The 21,243-nt window shown below is 43.3% G+C and overlaps 1 protein-coding gene across 3 annotated transcripts in view; it reads left to right on the top strand.

Moving 5' to 3' along the window:
- The window catches only part of VSTM4 (V-set and transmembrane domain containing 4), a 102,118-nt gene that overhangs the window by 52,509 nt on the left and 28,366 nt on the right, over window positions 1–21,243 (top strand). For all 3 annotated transcript variants that reach the window (XM_088792124.1, XM_019730126.2, XM_019730127.2), the window contains exon 5: window positions 5,462–5,495. In XM_088792124.1, the coding sequence (XP_088648250.1) occupies window positions 5,462–5,495 (34 nt within the window). The remainder of the gene's footprint in view (window positions 1–5,461; window positions 5,496–21,243) is intronic.

The raw sequence follows: 21,243 nt of genomic DNA, 5'->3' as shown, positions 1-21,243 counted from the left end.
CTTTGAAGGCACAGTACAACCAGACAGGGAAGGGGGCAGCCTAACCCCTTTGTGTCTACTCTCCATGTTCACTTCGTGAGTCGAACAGAGGGGTGACACCAGGGCCTTGTGAGGACAAAGGGCTCGCCAGCATGGCCTCAGAGACACTCGCTCACCCCGAGCATGAGCTGTCCTCTCCAGGCATTTCTGAGGTGCAGGCTTGTCTGCAGGGTGCATGGGGGGGGGCTTGCTGGCCCTGTGAGGTCACTGCTACCTTCAGGAGGGGGCCCGTCTTCCCTGAGCGGGGTGCTTATCAGCCTCCCCAGGAGCCAAGTGAAGAGAGCACTGGAAATAGAGCCTGGATTCAAGCTCCTGTACTTACAAAGCTGGACTTGTCAGGCCCCAGGTGACCCCACTGTACGGTGGGGATGAGTTCCTCTTACCTGGTAGAGCTGTTGGGGACACTCTTCCAGGTGTGGTGTGGTGACCAGTCCTGGTCGCAGGCAGCTCCAGGCAGCACCTTCTCCCGAGGGCGGTTCACCTTTCAGGTCACATCAGTTGCAGTCACAAGGACTGCTGGGACCAACCATCCCAGCTGTGAGGGCAGACAAAGCGCCCCTGCACACTGCCCTGAGGGAGCCATGTGTGTAATCGCACATTTTTTTAGAAGTCACATTTTAAAAGTTTAAAAAAAACAGGTGAAATTACTTGTAATCTATTTTGTTTAACCTGATATACCCAAAACATCATTTCAACAAGTAACAGCAGAGAGATTCTTTTTTTTTTTTTTTTTTTTTAATTTTGAGATTCTTAATGAGATATTTTATATTCCTTTTTTCACACTAAGGCTGAAACCCAGCATGATCTTACACTTCTAGCACCTCTCATTTTAGACTAGTCATATTTCCAGGGCTTGATAGCCACCTGCGCTCGAGACTACCCCATAGGACAGCCTGATTCCTCATGGACACTTTCCGTTGAATGGCTGTAGCTCTGAAATGGGTCTTTGTACCAAGAGAACAGGAGGAAGAAAGCTTAGTTCTTCTCCTTAGCTTTCCACTTGGTGACGCAGAGAGACAACCTGACTTGTCCTCTTGAGTGTGCTGGCCTGGAAACATTGCCAGGACAGGCTGCTTCCTGAAGGGAGCTGGGCTCCTGAGTGTGGCATGGTAGGAGCCCACTGCTGGGCAAAGAAAGGGCAGGCAGGAAGGGGGCACACCCAGGTCCTGTCTGTGCCCCCAGGCTGCAGGGCTCCCTGCCTGTGCTGCACGGGAGGAGGCTGGGGTTATGCAGAGGCCTGGGCCCGGCCCAGGGCTGCCACAGCACTGACTGCAAGTGTGCACACTCAAGTGAACAGAGCAAAAATATCCCAGGTTGTATCTCGGGGTCACTGCAAGGCCTGGGGGTCTGAAGAGGGTGCAGGCGGATTGGGGGTAATGGTGAGGGAACATCATCCACACGCTGGCGGCCCCAACACTGCTACAGGGCCTGATGGGATGGGAGGGCATGGCTGCCACCATCCCAAATCACCAGTCTGGGGGTGGTAGTGATGACAGGGACATGCCCAGGTGGAAATGAGAAAGCCTTCAGCCTGGACATGTCACGTGGGAGGTTTGGCCATGAGGTTGGGCATGGGAACAGTGTGGCCCCAGCTGAGGAGGCACAGAAAAAGTGGCCTGGTGCTCACTGGCATTTTCCTATCAGGGGAGGTGAAAATAGCAGTCCTTCCTTTTAGTCTTCAAAGTCCTAAAGATCATCAGATCACTATTTGAATGGAACTGCGTCCTGACTTTTCATTTCTGTGCAGGATGGCTGCCTTGCTTGGAGTGGGGGGGCCTCTGGTCAAGCTTGTGGGGTGCCAGGCCATGTCCCATGGGGGACACTGGCTTCCCGCTCTTCCTGGTCTCTCTTCCCATTCTTCGGTGGGTTTCCTAGGATTACCTCCCATATAGACTCTATGCAATTGAATCTTCGTTTCTGGGGAAGCCCAACCTAAGACAGGTTAACACATTTATGTAATCAGCACTGATTATGCGTTCTTAAGGCTGATTCTGGGGGAAGTTTATTCCTCAGATGCTCTTCGGTGTCCAGAATCACTTTTGCCCCTTGGGCAGTCCTCTTCATTGAAGGGACACAGGCCCTGCATTCACCAGGCTGAGACCTCGTAAGCATCGGTTGGCGAGTGCTGCCTGAGGTGCGTCTTCTGGGCCTGGCCCTGACCGTCCTCACCAGGCTCATGGTCCTTCTGAGTCAATCCCCCGCCCCCAAGGCCAACTGTTACTGGAGCCCCTCTGCTGCCCCCCTGCTGCCTGGCTTCCTGGTCTCAGGCTGCTCACCTCGCTGCCGCTGGACTGGACTTTCCAAACCACAGGTCAGCTGGCACGTGGCATTCTGTCGGGTCCCAGTCCGAGCTCCGTCCTGCTCCAGCTGTGGCATGTTGGGCAAGCTGTTCATCCTGGAAGACTCAGTCTCTTCATTGGTAAGAACCCTACCGCCAGCTGCCCAGTTTCTCTGAGAGCAGTGTAGAGTAGTTACCAGAGGGCTCTGGAGTCAGGCTCCCCACTTTTGCCCCTCTCAGGTGTTAGTTGCTCAGGCTGCCAGAGAAGAACTTGTAGGTGGCTGTCGTCTTGTGTCTTCATGTGGTCTTTCCTCTGTGCATGTCTGTTTCCCAGTCTCCTCTTCTTATGAGGAAGTCAGTCGTACGGGATGCGGGTCCACCCTAAAGGCCTCTTGTAACCTAATCACATCTTTAAAGGGCCGATCTGAGGTATATCACATTGTGAGGTATGAATTTTGGAAGGGTACAGTTCAACCCCTAACATAGCTGTGTGACCTTGGGCAAGGCCTCAATGTTCTCCACTATAAAATGGGTGTAATGACAAGGTTATTGTGAAGATTAAAGTACAAATCTGTGCTCGTCACATGTTTTTGCTTGCATGCCCCTAAAATCATTTCATAGTTTTCTATGTACCTTGAATGTGTTTTGTGATATCTAAACTTTTTCATCATAAATGTAAATTGCTGCAAAGGATGTAATTCCCAGAGCATCACAAATATTGATATCTTAAAATGAAATGGCTAAATCTCTCTTTGACATTGAAGTGTCATGAATTTAGTAACTACGTTTGTTGATTTAAAAGGACTCCATGAACAAGCTTTAGTAGTTAGAAATTTTATATTGTTTCTTTTTCACCTTGAGTTTTTGTCTTCAATTCACATCCCCCACAAAATTTTATCCTACTTTAGTACATTTTTTGTTTTGAAAGTCCTTTATTATTCACCCTGTTATACTTGTCTATAAAATAATGTGTATAAAAAATTTAATAAATTTTTTAATTTCCCTATTCCATAAATCTCTAGGTTTAAATTATTTTTTCTGGATTGACTTATCAATATTGTACCATTTGTAAGTTCTGAAAAATGAGTGTAAAATTAATCAAAACCACATAAGTATAAATTTAGATAAATAATTCATAATTATAAGTAAAATTTTATTAGAAATGTATTTTTATTAAAATGGATTTTTATTTTACTTCATATACCCTTACAGAATTCAACATCAATTTTATTCCTATTTTTTTAAATAGATGTTAGCTCTGAAATACCTCATTCAATATCAAAAGAGGCAGGGTTGGATGAAGTTTTCTTATGCCACTCGATACTTTAAGTGCATCCAAGTTACATGTCAAAAGCCATATAGTGATCTATCCTCGAAAATGATTTTTAATACCCTACCAGTTGACAACTGGATTCAGTCATTATTAAATCCTTGTTGAAAGCAAAATATCGGAAAACTACCCCTAGTGAAAGGCTTAGTGGCCCAGTCATCAGTCATTCGCTTTCCCAACACTGGCTCCAATATTTCAAATCATCTCTTGTTTGGTGCCCATTGGGTTTTGTCCCCAGGATAGGCCTCCATAGGACAAGTCAGGGTGGGTGACATGTGTGCTTGGATTTTCTGAAGTAGAAATGGTGATGTGATGGGAGGGAGGGAGAGAATACAGCCAGCTCTCAGGTGTGTTCTAGGAGAATGATGTCTTAGGAAAGAATACCATGGAAAGGGAGGATCTAGAAATAGATTTCCTTGAAACTGTCTTTCCTAAGAGTACACAGGGTATGGAAACCTCAGATGAATACCACTGATCTATATAAAAAGCTTAGGATAATACCAGGAACATACGAAGTGTTCAATAAATACGAATTATGGCTTTATAATTGTTTGCATCTATAAGTTATCCAGTATATAGTAAGTGCTCAGTAAATGGAATGCAGAGAGAGTTTAGTTACCAAAAGGGGGTTGGCCTGACAGACCTAAAAAGCCCCTTCTAAAAGTGAGGTTCTGTCCATCCTGGTCTGGAACTTGCACCAGTCGCCTGCTTGACGATCACTCCAGATGTGTAGCTTCAAACAACACCATTTTATTTGCTCAACATTCTGCAGGTCAGCAATTTGGGCTGCGCTCAGCTGAGCAGTTCTGATCTCAGCTGGAGACGCCTGAGATGAATGCACTTATGCAGCTGCAGTCCAATGGTGGATCAGCTGGGGCCTGGCTGCTTTGAGGCCTCAGCTAGCGTGGCGTGCATCTGTTTCATGTGCTCTCATCTTCCAGTAAGCTAGCCAGGCTTCTTCACGTGGTAGCGGAAGAATTCCCTGTAAGGGAGGGGGGGAGAAAGAGAGAGAGAGAGAGAGAGAGAGAGAGCAAACCTCAGAGCTGAGGGGCTTTTTTATGCCTCTGCTTGAGACACATTAGCTAATGTTTCGTTGGCCAAAGCATACCATGTGGCCAAGCCCAGAGTCAGAGTCAGTGTTGGGGGGGTGTTAGTTACACATGGATGTGGATAGATGCAGGGAGGTATGATCATTGGGGCCATCAATGTAACCATCTACCACAAACCCCAGGGCCCTGTGGCACCTTCAGCTTTACTTCTATTTAAGGTGAGCTTGACTGTGAGCTTAGATTGGACTCTTGTTGGAATAACTGCCTTGGTATTCTTATTTTTCCTCTAAGCTAGAATCTGGTTTTTCTTAAAGAGACATACTGTGGAGGCTATCTTATTCTAAGGCTATTTTTCCAAAGGCCTCCTCTTAGTCCCAGAAGAGCATAGATTAGAGAATGAAGGCTCCCTCATCAGTAGGGCAGAGCTCAGAAGTTGGGTGACTCTGTTACTGCAGTACCCTTCAGTTTAGAACCCAACTCAATCAGGGGGGAAAAAAAAAGAATATTTTGTGTGATGTAAGCAGGAAGTGTGGGGTGTATGGTTCCATGCCTGGCTTGATCCAGATGTGCACCAGTTCAAGTCACCGTGGGGTCCATGCTCTGGCACTGCTGTATTCATCCTAAGAGAAGTATGAAAGCCCTGAGAGGTGGCTCATACCAACATCTGGGCAACACCTGGGCACCTACATATCTTCGTAAGTCCTGGAGCATATATATCTAAGGTAACATTTATTTACCATCTTCTATGTCTTTTTCCTTTCACAGCGAGACAATATTTGGTGAAATGCCCTCAGAACAGGTAGGAATATTTTCTTCCTTTTTTCAAATGAAATTCTTTGGTATTTTACTTTCTTTTGATATTACCAAGGAATTGGTTAAATTTGTATCTTTACCGTAAAATCTGCATATTAGCCCACAAATTGGGCTAAAAATATGTGTTCTACATACATTTGCATGTTTCCAGACTCCGTGCTTTGGCTATCACCCCCGGAGGGTCCAGAGAACATGTGGCTCATGCTGGAGGAGGCTTGGCACCTGCTCCTGGAGGACTGTTCTCCCACTTAAGACAACTGCACTGAATCACTTTGATGCATTCTAACCATAAACACTCCTAATCTTCTTCCAACAATGCCTGCCTGTTCTGTGTCCCACTCTGCAGAATGCAGGCATTAGTAATATATGTGCTAAGATGCTAGCCTTTTAGCTAGCCTTTTAGGGACACACCTCACAGGAAACATAATAGTAGATATTGCAAACTCATAGTGTTTAAAATTGTGAGACTTCTCATCCAGACAAGATGGCATAGGTCAATTTCTCCCTGCTTTTCCCTGTTAAGCCCAGCTATGAAACCTGGAAATAATACAAAAGACAACCAAAGGAGGACTCTGAAAGTCGGTAAAAAGAAAATTATGAAAACCAAAGACAAAGAAAAAAATCATATAAGCAACCAGAGAGAAACAATGCATTACCTATAGGGGAACACACATTTGAATGACACTATGTTGTTGTTTTTTTAATCTGAATCCATGGAGGGCAGAAAGAAGTGGCACCACTTTTTTTCAAATACTGAAAGAAAAGATCTATCAACCACAAATTCTGTGTCCAGCAAAACTATCCTTTAGGTTAAAAGGGAAATAAAGACATTCTCAGATAAATGGATGCTAAAAGAATTTGTCACTATCAGGCCAACTTTAAAAGAATGGCTAAAAGAAATTATTGAAATAGAAAATCTTGGTGCATTAGGAAGGAAAAAGGAATAATAGAAAGAGCATAAATATGGGTACATAAGTAGACTATTCTTTTTAAAAATAATATTTGATGATTAAAACAAATATGATAAAACCATCTGATACTCAAGAAAAGCATTATGATATTTAAAAGTGGGAAAGATAAAGTGACCTAAATAGAAGTGAGGTTTCTACACTTCACTCAAAGTGGTAGAATGTTGGTACCAGTGTATTATGCCAGTCACATATGTATATTGCAATGCTCTCCTACTCCTTCAGCAGGATCTGTCTTTAAGAGGACATCAAAGTAGCTGTCCCCACTTTTGATGCGATAACCCATGGAACCTTGAGACAAACAAAGCCCATCCTGGAAGCCAGGGCACCGGAGGGTGCCCTTTCTGCTCTGCCCTCACCCCTGGCCTTGTATTGCCTTGTTTTCCTGGGGCACTTATTGTTCCTATAAGCTAAAGTTAATTGTACCCATGTATTGCATGGTTGCGGTTGGGGCAAGCATATTTCTGGCTGAGGCAGTATGCATGTATAGTAAAAGGAGATCACTCAAAGGATGGAAAAAGGTATACCAACCAAACAGTAATAACAAAAGAGTTGGTAACTATCAGATAATATATAATTTAAGACAAGAAATATTATAAGCATCAAAGAAGGAAATTTTATAATTATAAATGGTCAACACATCTGGAAGATACAACAATTATTAATGTATATGGACCTAACAACAAAACCTCAAATACATGAAGTAAAAACAGAAAATTGAAAGATGAAATAGGTAATTCTAGAATAATAGCTGATTTCATTGCTCCACTCTCAATAATTGATAGAATACCAAGACAGAAAATCAGTGAAGGCACAGAAGATCAAGCAATTTGTAATGAATGCATGATGCATTCTTTTCAAGTGTACTTGGAGCATTCTCCAGGATAGACTATGTGTTAGGTTATTAAACAAATCTAGATAAACTGAAGAATTTTTGTATGTAAGAAATCATACAAAGTCTGTTCTCTGACAGTGGCAGAATTAAATAGAAATTAATGACAGAAAGAAGTATGGGAAATTCCCAAATGTTTTGAAATTTAAAACAACATGCTTCTAAATAATACTTGGACCAAAGAAGAAATCACAAGAGAAATTAGAAAAAAATTTAAATTAAATAAAAATGAAAACAGCATACCAAAACATACAGGATGCAGCTAAAGCAGTGCTTACAGAAAGAAGAGGGGAAAAAAAAGGTTTTAAATGCCTATATTAGACAAGAAGAAAAGTCTCAAATCAATAACCTTAGCTTTCACTATAAGAAACTAGAAAGAAGTGCAAGTGAAATCTGAAGTAAGCAGAATAAAGGACATAATAAAGATTAGAACAGAAAGCAATGACAGAAACCAGACACACGCGTGCACACAAACACACACACACACACACACACACACACACACACACACACAAATACAGTGAAACCAAAAGTTGGTTCTTTGAAAAAACCAACAGAATTTATAAAACTAAAGTTACACTGTCCATGAAAATGAGGAGAGGGGAGGGGAGGGAAGGGGAGGGGAGGGGAGGAACCCAATTACCAAAATGAGGAAGGAAAAAGGGAATCAGACCCTACAGAAATTAAAAAGAGATTATAAGAAAATATTATCAACAACTTTATTCTAACAAATTAGACAACATGGATGAAATGGAAAAGTTCCTAGAAAGACATTATTGCCAAAACTGATTTAAAAAAACTAGAATATGAATAAACCTGTAATAAGTCAAGAAATTGAATTGTTACTTAAAGACTTTCCAACTAAGAAAAGCCTGGGCTCATTGCTTTACTGGTGAAGTATATTAAGCATACTAAATATACGAAGTATATTAAGAAAAAATAATGGTAATGCCAATCCTTCACAAACTCTCAAAAAAATTGAGAAGGCATAGTCTTTTCAACAAATGGAGCTGTGACAAAATATCTAAAGCATGCTTATAACTCAATAAGATGACAAATGCAATTTAAAATGGGTAAAACAGATATGAATAAACATTTCCCTAAAGAATACATATTAATGACTAAGAAGTTTGTGAAAATATGTTCAATATCATTAGTCATTAGAGAAGTGCAAATAAAACCACAATGTGATGCCACTACACAGCCACTGCATTGGCTATGCTAGAAAAGGCCATCAATGTCAAGTGTAGGTGAGGGTGTGGAGAAACTGGAACCCTATAGATTGCCTGTGTGAATGTTAAATGACCACTTTGGAAAGCACTTTGGTGGTTTCTTAAAACATTAAACATAAACTTACCGTATGACCCAGCAATTGCACATGTAGGATTTTACCCAAGAGAAATGAAAGTGTATGTCCACACAAAGACATACAAGCAGCTGTTCATAGTTGCTTTATTCATAATAACCAGAAGCTGGAAACAACCTAAATATACACATCAACTGGCGAATGGATAAACTAAATTTAGTATATTTCAATTAACTAGTATTTGATAATAAAAAGGAACAAACTGCTGGTATATGCTACAACATGGTTGAACTTCAAAAACATTAAGCTAAGTGAAATAATTCATATGCAAAAAATTACATATTGTATGATTCCATTTGTTCGAAATATCCCGAAAAGATAAATTTATAGAGACAGAAAGTAGATTCGTAGTTGCTTAGGGCTGAAGGTGGGAGTAGGGATTAACTATAAATGGGCAAAAGGGAAATTTTAGGGGTGACAGAAATGTTCTAAAATTGTATTGTAGTGATGGTGGCACAACTTTATAAATCTACTAAAATTATTGAATTGTACAGTTATGATTAGTCAATTTTATGGTGAATAAGTTAAGCCTCAATAAAGCTACTTGTTCCCTTTTTAGAGCATATGTCCCCATAAGGCCCTAAGGACTAGCATTTCAGACATAGAGGGAGGTTATGTCTGGGTGGTCATAAGCTATGGAGGGTCAGCTTGCGGTGTTTCTCAGGATTTGCTTGCTGTGATCTAGCATCCAGTGTTTCATCGCTAGCATGCACTGCCGGCATTTGGCCTTGCTTCTTTCACTCTTTCAGGCCTTTCTTTTCAGTTGTCCCTATTTTGAGCTGGTGCTGACCATGGTTGGAAGTACTGGAGAGGGCATGACCCTAGCCTGCTGGGCATTGGAGTTTGTTCTCCCCCAGTCCTGGGATTCTTATCAGAGGTCAGGGATGACCACAGAGTCTTGCTGAAATGCTGTCCCCTTTACCAGCTGGTGCTGTCAGCAAGACTGGTTGGGTGCCCAAGTTGATCTCTCCCTGTGGGCATGTCTTTTGTTGGGCCAGCCACAGATCTGCCTCTGGAAAGCCTGCACTTACTCCACTACACCCCAGAACCCTGCAGGGGCCAGGCCTGCTCCCACAAACCTGGCAGTAGGCTCTGTGCCACCTTGCATTCCTCTTCCTGATTAAAACCTCATGCCAATTTGACTAGGTGCAGCCCAGATTCCCTGCCATGGTTCCTTGCGAGTGAACAGATCAGTACATGCCTTTAAACTAGCTTTGGCCTGTGTGCTCTGTCTCCATAGTTCACACTCTTCCTCCCATCTCTTTCCTGCCAGGGGGCTCCCAGATCCTGGCTCCATCTTCTGTGCTATGACAGTGGGAGGCTGGGCTCCTGGAGTCTCAAGCTAAGATCAGGACAAAAATCCTTCTCTGTCCTCTGACCACTTCCTCCTAAGGGAGAATGGGCAGGCAGCACAGGACCATGGCAACGTGCCAGGAATGGAAACCCTTAGGCAGGGGAGAGACCCTCAGGAAGAGGACACATGCTGGCACTGAGCCTGTGGTCACTGAGAGAGGGACCTTGCCAAGTGACTGGGGGAGAACCTGGAGACCCTAGGGAATTCCATGACTTGTTGAGAGAAGTTCAAACCAAGGAAAACAAGTTTCATCTTGAATTTGAAGTCTGAATTTGACATCTCTTGGGAGGGTGGCCCTGACCTTCAGGGTTGGGAGACTATTTTTTCCCATGATAAATTCTCTCCTGGAGCAGAGAGTGGGACCCAAGCAGGCATCTCAGAGTTCTGCTCTCCCCAGGAAAAACAGCTTTGAGAGCAACTCAATTAGTGTATTAAATTTCTCTAAAGATCCCACAAAATTAGACTTAAAATGAAATGCCACCAATTGCATAGAGGTGTGATGCATTCCCATACCACGACACAACTCTTTAGTGGATTCAGATGCCTTTCTTCCTGTAGGTCAAGTTTAAGAAAGTTGTCGAGAGGATGGACAGGGGCATGGAAAAGGCAATTCCCAGTTAGTGCATTTCCTGACCTTTTGCTTCCCCTGTTCTTAGGGATTTGAGATAACAAAGTGTTTGCAAATGGGAGAAATTAAATTGAACATTATGTTACCTGTGCCAGTAGCAATTACAACTGAAGTAATCCAAGCTTTCTTCATGTTTTCTGGAGCATACACTTTCTCAAAGATATACAGTCAGGGCATAGACTATTTATATGTTGGATAAATTACAGGCACCAATGTACTGTGGTTTGTGAGCTTAGTTTACAGTATATTTCAGTCTTTTCTGAACCATCAGAGATTTTTAAACATACCCTGACAAAAATGCTGTGCTTGCCTCCTCTCATAACCACATCAAAATTGCAACTAATTTTACAGCAGAATTTCCTGAAGTCAGCTGAACAGAAGTTCTACAACTAAGTACATATAAAAGAAGCCACCTCAAGACTGGTAGGACAGATGAAGATGCAGAACAAGTTGGGCCTATACCCGCATGTGGTCGTTAAAAATAAGAAGGGATATTCTGACTGCAGAGGTTTCCCAGGTGGAGCGAGGGAATCACCCCCACACCAGGCTGCCCAGTCTAGATTTCCAGTGCCAGGAAGAGAAGTCACCATAACTTCTGACTGTGAAAACCAATGGAGATTGTGGCTTAGTCAGAGGGAGGGCTGGTGGAGTCCCAGGCATTCCTCCTCAAGGGCCTGCACACGGACTTACTTGCTGGAAGGCTCACTCTCTCTGAGTTCCAACACTGGGGCAGAAGCTCAAAAGGTGCCAGGGAAATACAGGAAGGAACTGAATTATCTGACTTTATGACGAGAGCTGGAGGAGCAGCTTTCTCTTGGAAAAAAGTGCTGGCAGAAGCCATTACTTCTTTGTTGAGCCCTCCCCGCTCCTAATGTGCAGACACAGGCAGCCCCCATAGTCTCCATCAACCTGACTAACATGGTTCGCCTGCCCTGGTGATTCCCTGAGACACTGCCCCACCCAACTTGTGGACCCAACCCAGCCACTTCCAGTGGCTTTTCCATATTAATGATCCTTGGCTCATGCTATGGACTTTCCTACAAATCTCTCAAAGGTTCACAAACAAGCAGCATGTGGCCTTGGTGTTCCCATACCTCTTGCTGAGGAGCCCCAAGCCTGGCATTACTAGCAGTTGGTCTCAGTTTATGGCTTGGCCTCTTCCAGGCACCTCCAAGCCCAGTACTTTTGGCGACCATCTGCGGGTTGCTTTGTGGCTAATGTCAGGTGGTCCCAGGCAGGGCACAGGCTGTGGCTGAACTTGGCCTGTGGTGGGACCCCTCCCAGGAGGCCCTGGGTCTGGCACCGCCCAGCTGCCTCTGCGGGCCACACACGCAAAGGGCAGACTGGGCAGGCACCAGAGCCCTGCTAAAGCAAATCTTGCTCCATAGGGTCAGCCCCTGCACAGCAGCTCTTCCATTGTAGTCACAGCCAGTCCTCAAAACCAATCAGCCCAAAGGTCAATCCCTCCCACTTATGTGCAAACATCCACCAAGGCTCAACTACTACAGGAGGGCACACACCATCCACACAAGGACACACCCGGAACACCTGGCTCAGCTGACCAGAGAGTCTGCACCACTGGACCCCATACGACACTTACTACATATGGCCACTACTCAGACCAGGAGACATAGCAGCCCTACCTAATGCATAGAAACAAACACAGGGAGGCAGCCAAAATGGGGAGACAAAGAAACATGTCCCAAATGAAAGAACAGAACAAAGCTCCAGAAAAAGAACTAAACAAAACGGAGACAAGCAATGTACCAGATGCAGAGTTCAAAGCACTGGTTATAAGGGCGATCAATGATCTTAGGGAGAACTTTAACAATAGATAGAAAACATAAAAATAGAGATGGAAAACAGAAAAAGAACCAGTCGGAAATAAAGAGTACAATGCTGAAATAAAGACTACATTAGAGGCAATCAACAGTAGATTTGATGAACCAGAGGATTGAACCAGCAATTTAGAAGAGAAGGTAGCAGAAAGCACCCAAGCAGAACAGCAAAAGAAAAAAAGAATCCAAAAAAAGTGAAGATATTTCAAGGGGCCTCTGGAACAACATCAAGCATACCAACATTTGCATAATTGGGGTACCAGAAGGAGAAGAGAGAGAGCAAGGAACTGAAAACCTATTTGAAGAAATAGTCCTGACAGAAAACTTCCTTAACCTGGCAAAGGAACAGACATAGAAACCCAGGAAGTGCAGAGAGTTTCAAACAAGATGAACCCAAAGAGGCCCAAACCAAGACACATCATAATTAAAATGCTAAAGGTTAAAGACACTGGGTGATGAACACACAATGGGATTTATAGATGATGTAATACAGAATTGTACACCTGAAATCTATGTAATTTCACTAACAATTGTCACCTCAATAAATTTAATAAAAAATAAAAAAAAAAGACAAAGCAGCGAGAGAAATGCATTTAGTTACCCACAAGGGAGCTACCATAAGGCCATCTGCTGACTTCTGAACAGAAACTTTGCAAGCCAGAGGGGTTGGCATGAAATATTCAAAATAATAAAAAGCAAGGTCCTACAACCAAGACTACCGAGCAAAACTATCATTTAGAATCAAAGGGTAGATAAAGATATTCCCAGAGAAGAAAAAGCTAAATAGGAGTTCATCACCACTAAATCGGTATTACAAGATTTCTTAGGGGAACTTCTTTAAGATGAAAAAAGAAAAAAGAGATAAAAAATATGGATAATAAAATGGCAATAACTATATATCAACAATTACTTTAAATGTGTATTGGTTAAATGCTCAAATCAAAAGATAGGGTTGCTGAATAATAAGAACACAAGACTCTTACATATGGAGCCTACAAGAGACTCACTTCAGATCGAAAGACACACACAGACTGAAAGTAAAGGAATGGAAAAATATATTTTGTGAAAAAAACATAAAACAAACAAACAAAAAACTGGGGTAGCAATATTTACCACAGACAAAATTAGACTTTAAAACAAAGGCTATAACAAGAGACAAAGAAGGACCCAGTAATCCCACTTCTGGGTATTTATCCGAAGAAACCAAAATGCTACTTCGAGGGGACACGTGTGCATTCATGTATTTATTGCAGCATTATTTATAATGGCCAAGATATGGAGTCAACCTGGGTGTGCATCAATGGGTGAATGAAGAAGAGGTGGTTCATATGTATAATGTAATATTACTCAGCCATAAAACATGGATGAACCTAGAGGGTATTGTGCAGAGTGGAGAAAGACAAGTGCCATATGATTTTACTTATATGTGGAATCTAAAGAATGAAATAAACTCATATGCATAGATACAGAGAACATTTTGATGGTTGCCAATTGGAAAGGGTGTATCAGGGTGGTTGAGAAAGGGCAAGGGACTATGAAGTACAAATTGGTTGTTACAAAATAGTCATGAGAATGTAGGGTATAGGATAAGGAATATAGTCAATAATATAATAACTATGTATGGTGTCAGATGGGTACTAGATTTATCAAGCTGATCACTTTGTAAGTTATATAAATTTCTAATCACTACATTGTACACCTGAAACTAATATAATATTGTATGCCAACTTTAATTGAAAAATAAAACAATTATTAAGAAACGAGTACCCCAACAATCGTAGTATGGGATTTGGTAAATACATGATTTGTTCAGGATCTTAGAGTGAAGGCAGAGATTGATTTCAAAGAGAATCTAAAGATATGTGCTCTGAACTTAAGATATGTAACTAGCTTTTTTAATTTATTATATTGAACAGTAGTGTTATAAAACATTTATTTCTTCTGTGAAAGGCAGTCTGCTAAGGGCTCTGGGGCCAGGCTGCCTCAGTTCAAATCCGGACTCTGCCACTGATTGCTGCGTGTCTTTGAGTAGTTGTACAACCTGTTTGATAAAATGGGACAATAGCTCTAGCACATAGTACTGTTATGAGGATTAAATGAGTTAGTCTGTATTAAGTGCTTCCAGCAGTAAATGGTAAATGGTAAACTCTTTGCAAGTGGTTCTATTATTATTCATTCAGTACTTATGAATGAGTCTTCTATATAGCACAGGTCGTAAGGTACAGCCCATGCCCTTTACGTCTGCATCAAATGGGAGGCCTAGAGAAGCAAACCCGGGACAGCACCCCTAGGATGCCCACAGAGCTGTCACAGGCACCCAGAGACTGCTGTGGGTGGTAGGGAAGGCTTCCTGGAGGTGAAATGTGAGCCAAATCATGACGGGTGAGTATTCCAGGAGAAGAGGGTTGGGGGAGGGCAGACACAGAAGTGGGGAGAGATAAGCACAGTGGGTAAAAGGCCTTGGGGCTGGAGGACCTTGGTTGGTGGGAGTGAGGAGCCCTGGAGATTCAGGGCACAGCAGCAGGGAAGAGAGGCTGGAGAGGGCGGCATGGCCAGATGCCAAGGGATGGAGTCATATTAATAACGATAACCAAGCCACACGCTTATTAAATGGCACGTTCTGGGCTGTGCTGAGTACTGACATGCAGCATCTTCATTCCTGACAACAACCCCATGAGCAGGTGCTGCCACTGTCCCATTCTACAGATGAAAGCTGATACAAGAGTGTGGGTGATGGTGAGGTCCCCTGGGCAGGCAGGGAGAGGTGGAGCAGCAAGGGATGGTGGCCCAGCCCACCTAGCTCCAGGGCTGGCGCACTGCTCAGGGCGTGCTGGAAGCTCGGGTTTCACTCTGAGTGTTTCACATAATGAACAAGGAGTCGATGCTATGGAAAAGTCAGGGCAATGGAAGGACAAGTGGGCAGGGCATAGCTGTGGATGTGGGCATGGCTGCAGCTGCCCTTCGTCCCTGACTTTGAAAAGCTCAGTGGGCTCTGGTCATAGACATTGACTTGCAGGCACTCTGACCACGTTGGTAGTTGTTGTTTGGTTGCTTTGTAGTCCATGTGTATGCTGAATGCCTTTCCCTCTATCCACATTCACCTGAGCAAACCAGGTGGTAAGGGCAGGGACAGCAGACATAGGCATGTCTCTTCCAGCCTTCCTCCTTCATCCCTGACCTCATTGCTGTGCCATCTTGTCCACACCCCACCCCAGCACTCAGGTTCAGTGTCCTTCTTTCTTCCACCACCCCCAGGAGGCACAGGCATGGGGTTGAGTCTGTGAGACAGGTCTGGTTGTTACTCCTGGCATGAGGTAGAGAACAGTCTACCTGGCTTGGGAGTCAGTTCCCACCGTGACACCAGGCAGCTTGGTGACTTTGGGCCTGTCACTCAGCTTCTCTGAGAATGCCTCACCCTCTACAAAGCAGGCAGCCCTTCACTCAGGTCCTCCTGAGGATCCACTCAGGTAACCGTGGCTGCGGCCTGACCCACAATCACTCACGGTATGCCCACACACTTTCGCCACTGAACCCTGTGTGAGATTTATTTTTCATCCCTTTCAAAACCCTGCAAGACACAAATAACTTTCCCCAGATGAAAAACATAAATAAAACTGACAACTATTAGAGAAATAGCTAGTCCTCTGTACTATTTACAAACCTGTTGATTCCGGGAAACGGAAAAGCCAGCTCAGATGGTCTAACCCAGGAAGGGACTTGGGGGTTCACTTAGCTGGGGGTGCTGCAGTGGGTGGGCCTCGGAGCTATGGCTTCCATTCCTCTCCTTACTGGGCCTGCAGGTGTGGATGCATCCTCAGGCTGGGCCGCCTCTGCTCGGGAAGGGAAAGGTGGCAGCAGATACACTCACGCCAGCCTCGTGAAGGAGTTGTCTCCCTTCCTAACTAGCAAATACAACTGCACCTCACTGTTATGGCCAGAGGGTAAGACTGTGCTGAGCAGGGAGTGGGTTCAGAGCTACCAAAACATATTAGATTCTGTGCAGGTAGCTCCAGGGACCTCTCCTCCATTACTCTATGACCCATGATAAGGACACTGCACGGAACCAGTGAATGTCAGTGAGGCATTTCCTTGTTTCACCAGTGAGCAGAGATTTAAAATTCGCAAACAAAGCCAGCAGCCTGGCGAAGCCTCTGTGCTGACTTCAGGACGCTGGCGGGCTGCAAAGGAAGAGTTCTATCAGCAGAAGCTCCTGGGGATGTAAACCATTTAGATGAAAGGCCACGGGAGGTGTGGGCAGGGAGACATCTTGGCAACCGTCTCACAAAGGAGCAGCTTTTGTGCTGACGCTGTTCAGAGTGTGCATACAAAATGGTCAGAGGACAGAAGCAGCAGGAAATGATACATCCTGACCCCACCGGTCTGCTGGTCCTTTCTAGGTGCACCAGCAGCTCTGGCTCAGGTTGCAGAGAACTGCCTGCATCCGGCTCTGGATTCAAGGATTCAGGGCAGATTTGATAGTAACGATGATAAAAATACTGCTGAGATAATCAGTGACACCCATTACATGTTTACTACGTACCTGACATGTTCTAAGTGCCTTACTCCCTTGTGAAAAAGTCACTTCAGGGGAGTCACTATGGGTGGGTGGCACCACTTATCCATCTAGAAAGTGAAATTCTGCAGCTTTTAAGCAGCTCTTCACATGTGGCATCGATTGACCTGTGTATTCCTGTGGCAGCGGATCCCATGGGGCACATTCAAAAGCCTTGAGTAAGATGTTAGGAAATTTGCCTCGTTTGCACGACCTTTGTGGGGAGGGGATACCTGTAATTGATACTACCAGTGAGTTATCACCATATTTGCTGAGACCAGCGTTCCTCCTTGGAGGTTCTGCGTTTGATGTTTCAGGGTACAGGGTTATGGGGTGACAAGTGTGCCTCATGCAACCTTGGAAAACGGAGCAACCTTGGAAAAAGAGCAGCTTGGGAAGGACCTGCTGACCCCTCCAGGGTCTGTGTCAGGCATTCTCTCTGTCACAACTAGGATTTGCAGGAGGGAAGAAAGGAAGCATGTGGACATTTCTGGTAAAGACAAAAGTGACTAATCAAACCAACAACTTTCAAAGCCAGTATGGAGCCAGAAGGCCTCAGGTAGAATTTAGTACCGATTTAAAATGCAATGGCGTTCTGATAGCACCGTCCAGTACCTTCTCTTTAGGAAGCTGGTTTAAGCCTGGAGCCAGGCAGTGTGGATCTGGCTTGATTTACCTTCTTCCTGTCCTAGTTTTCTTGTTCTCTGTTGTCTGATCTGGGCCCAGAATCCTTGCTTCAGGGCCAAGGAGGCTGGCCAATCTGCATCAGATCGCATGTCTCCTGCCCAGACAGACCTCTCTGAGGCTTCATTTTCCCGTGTGAGAGGGTCAGAGATTATGGATATCAAGTACTTTTCACAATGCCTTGCATTGGGTAGAGACAAGCATAATTATCAACTTTAGCTTCTGCAAAATATAGCTGTTCACAATTTGTTCAACAGCTGGCAACGTCCAGGGTCCCTGCTTTACCTGGTGTCTTGGGACAACCCTCCATTGCTCAGGGTGCAGCCTTTGCCTCCATACTTGCCTGCTCTGTCCTGCGCTGGTACTTGTAGAGCACGGCTGTATCTGTGCCAATGGGAGGGCATGCTGTGTTCTCTTGAGCAGAGAGATTTCTGATCAAGGTTTAAGTTGAAACTTGCAGCCCTCCACTCAGGGCCAAGACATGGCACCAGGAGATACCCAAATGGCAACATTGTTCTTGTGGGTAGCACATGCAATGCCCCACCCTGCACTGTAGGTGCCCCGCGGATGTGAGGGTCAGTAGTGTTTGGCCATTTCATGCCCCATCTAATTTAGGCTACACTAGCTCGTCTGACCCTCATGATAACCCTGTGAGATAGACAGCAAGGTTATGTCTCCCATTTTACAGGTTGTGGGATGAGGCTCAGGGATTGTGACCTGCCCAAGGCATTTCTCTAGTCAGAGTGGAACTAGCTTTAGTGCAGGCCTTCTGCCCCTGGTCCAGTGCCCATTCACTAAATTTGGCCACCATGTGCCACAAAGCAGAGGTGCCCAGCCTGTGTGGGACTGACGCTCCTGTGAGAGGCAGCCGGGCCGGAACCTTATACATGTCACAACAAGGGTCCCACATGTGTGCCTCCTGCCCCACCCTTGCTGGAGCCAGAAAGACAGCCCTGTGCCCCACAAATAGCGCTGCCCTCAGTCTCACAGCTCTCTAATTTAAACAGAGCTTCCGGCCTGTGTCCCAGCTTCCTTGCCCTGACTGCTCCCTCCTTGTGTCAGACAAAACACGGTCCTGTTCCAACCAAGATGTAGAATAACTTGTAAGTAAATTATAAAGTGGGCTTTCTTAGTCAAAAATTTCTACCAGCCCTGCTGGCTCAATGGCAGAATAAGACTCTGAGGGAAAAATCGTCTATTGTATGTCATTGTGGTAGCTCACTGTATGAGTTTCCACTGTTGAAGTATGACTTAAAGCTAAATTTAGTTTAGTGCTGTTTTACTGTTTTGAAGGAAAATGGTGATGACAAAGCAGATCTTTTTCGTTTCCTGAAAGCCCTGGGCATGATGGCCTACGTCCATATCAGGGATGTCCCAAAGCTTTCATTTTATATTGAAGAGCTGAAGAATTATGTCCAAGGAAAGAGAAGAGGAAGAAGCAATGTCATTTGATTCTGCAGGGTATGAGGTGCAGCCAGGGAGGAAGATCCAGCCTCAGAGGCAATAGACAGAAAATGTTGAGTGATTTTAGCAAAAAAGAAAACATTACTGTGCATTTAACAAAAAGCCAAACTTCAAAGGGAATTGGGGGAATGTTTGAAATAAACATGTCAGACTGATGTGAAAGGTCCATGCCAATCTGTCAGAAAAACTCAAGATCCTAACAAATAAGAACAGAAGATGTCGTGCATCATTCATTACAGAGGAGACACAATTAGACAAATATGGGAAATGTCCATCCTCCTAGCAATCACAGAAAGTCAGTGAAAAGTCAGTGAAAGGGGATCACAGTTTTCTTCATTAAATGAGTAATTTTTAAAGCAGATAAACCTGGTGTTAAAGAGGATGAAAGTATAAATACCTGCACCCGTTGAACGAGTGACTATAAAGTAGTACTAACTTGTCAGAAATCATTTTGACAGTAGGCATTAAATAGCCTTGACTAGTAATTCCAGCTTTAAGAATCCAACCTAAAAACAAAAGACTAAGAATGGAAAAACCATTATGCATGAATGTATTTATAGCAATGTTATTTATGTATCAAACTAGGAAGCAAATTAGATGTTTAGAAGTCAGGGAATGGCTAAGTAAACTGTAGCAAATCTTCTCACTAGAATAGTATGAAGATGTAACAGTTAGGAAGATGTAGATTAAGCAAAAAGAAGGGTGCAACATTAAAATACAGTATGATTAAAAAAAAAAACAATGTGTAAAAAATGAAGGAAGAGTTGAAAACTTATGTCTACCCAAAAACGTGGATATTTATGGCCGCTCTATTATTAATTGCCCAAACTAGAAAGCACCCAAAGTGTCTCTTAGTGGGTGAATGGAAAAATAAACCCTGGTACATCCAGACAATGGAATATTATCCAGCGCTAAAAAAGAACTGAGCTATCAAACTATGAAAAGACATGGAGGAAATTTAAATGCATGTTATTAAGTGAAAGAAGCCCATCTGAAAAGGCTGTATACGATATGATTCCAACTATATGACATTCTGAAAAAGGCAAAACTATGGAAAGGAGAAATAGATTGAAGGGTAAGAGGGATGAATAAGTGGAGCCCAGAGGATTTTTTGGCAGTGAAACCATTCTGTGTGGTATTACAACAGGGGATCCATTATATATTTGTCTAAACCCATAGAATGTGCAACACCAAGAGTGAACCCTAAGGTAAATTGTGGACTTTGGGTGACAATGATGTGTCAATGTAGTTTTATCAATTACAACACATGTACCACTTCTGGTGGGGATATTGATAATGGGGCAGACTATGCAAGTGGGGTGGGGAACAGGGGACATCTCTGTACCTTCCCCTCAATTTTGCTGTGAACCTAAAACTCTGAAAAATGAAGTTTATAAGAAAAAATACAAGAAAAAGACTGGACACAAAGGTTTGTGTTACATATTGTGTTTTGGTTGTGATATATTTATTTTCTTTTGTCTCCATGCCTGTAATTACCATTTTAAAACATGAACATGCATTAATTTATAATTTATAATGGAAAGAAAAAAAATAAACATTTCAAGGGTCTTAAAAGCTGCAAAATGAAGCTGTGCATGTGGTTGTATATTTAAGTAATTCTGAGAGTTTCTGATCCCTTGTTTTCTCTTAGGGATCAGAGTTTTATAAATACACATTCTTTTGGACTATTTGTGAATTTACATAATTGATCCTGTACTCTAAAGCTATGGCTAGTTAGAATTTCTACTCCCCCAAAAAATAAGCCATCTTTGGAGAATCTCCGTGTGCATTGTGTTCTTGGACTTTTTCCCACAGTATGTGTGATTCAATCTTTGCTTATTTTTAAAATTCTAGGACTTTATTAGAATAGCTTATTTTCTTTTATTAAATACATGCAGATATTTATTTGTGTTTAATTTACTGTTCTTCAAAGATTATACAATCACATGGTTTAATAATTAAAATTCAAAAGTTAAATAATTAATAAA

Source organism: Rhinolophus sinicus, chromosome 15, assembly GCF_057876585.1.
Source record: "Rhinolophus sinicus isolate RSI-liver-muscle chromosome 15, RSI-T2T, whole genome shotgun sequence".
In the NCBI taxonomy this organism is placed as follows: Eukaryota; Metazoa; Chordata; class Mammalia; order Chiroptera; family Rhinolophidae; genus Rhinolophus; species Rhinolophus sinicus.
Note: the sequence above shows the minus strand (reverse complement) of the source record. Positions and strands in the feature narration are given on the sequence as shown.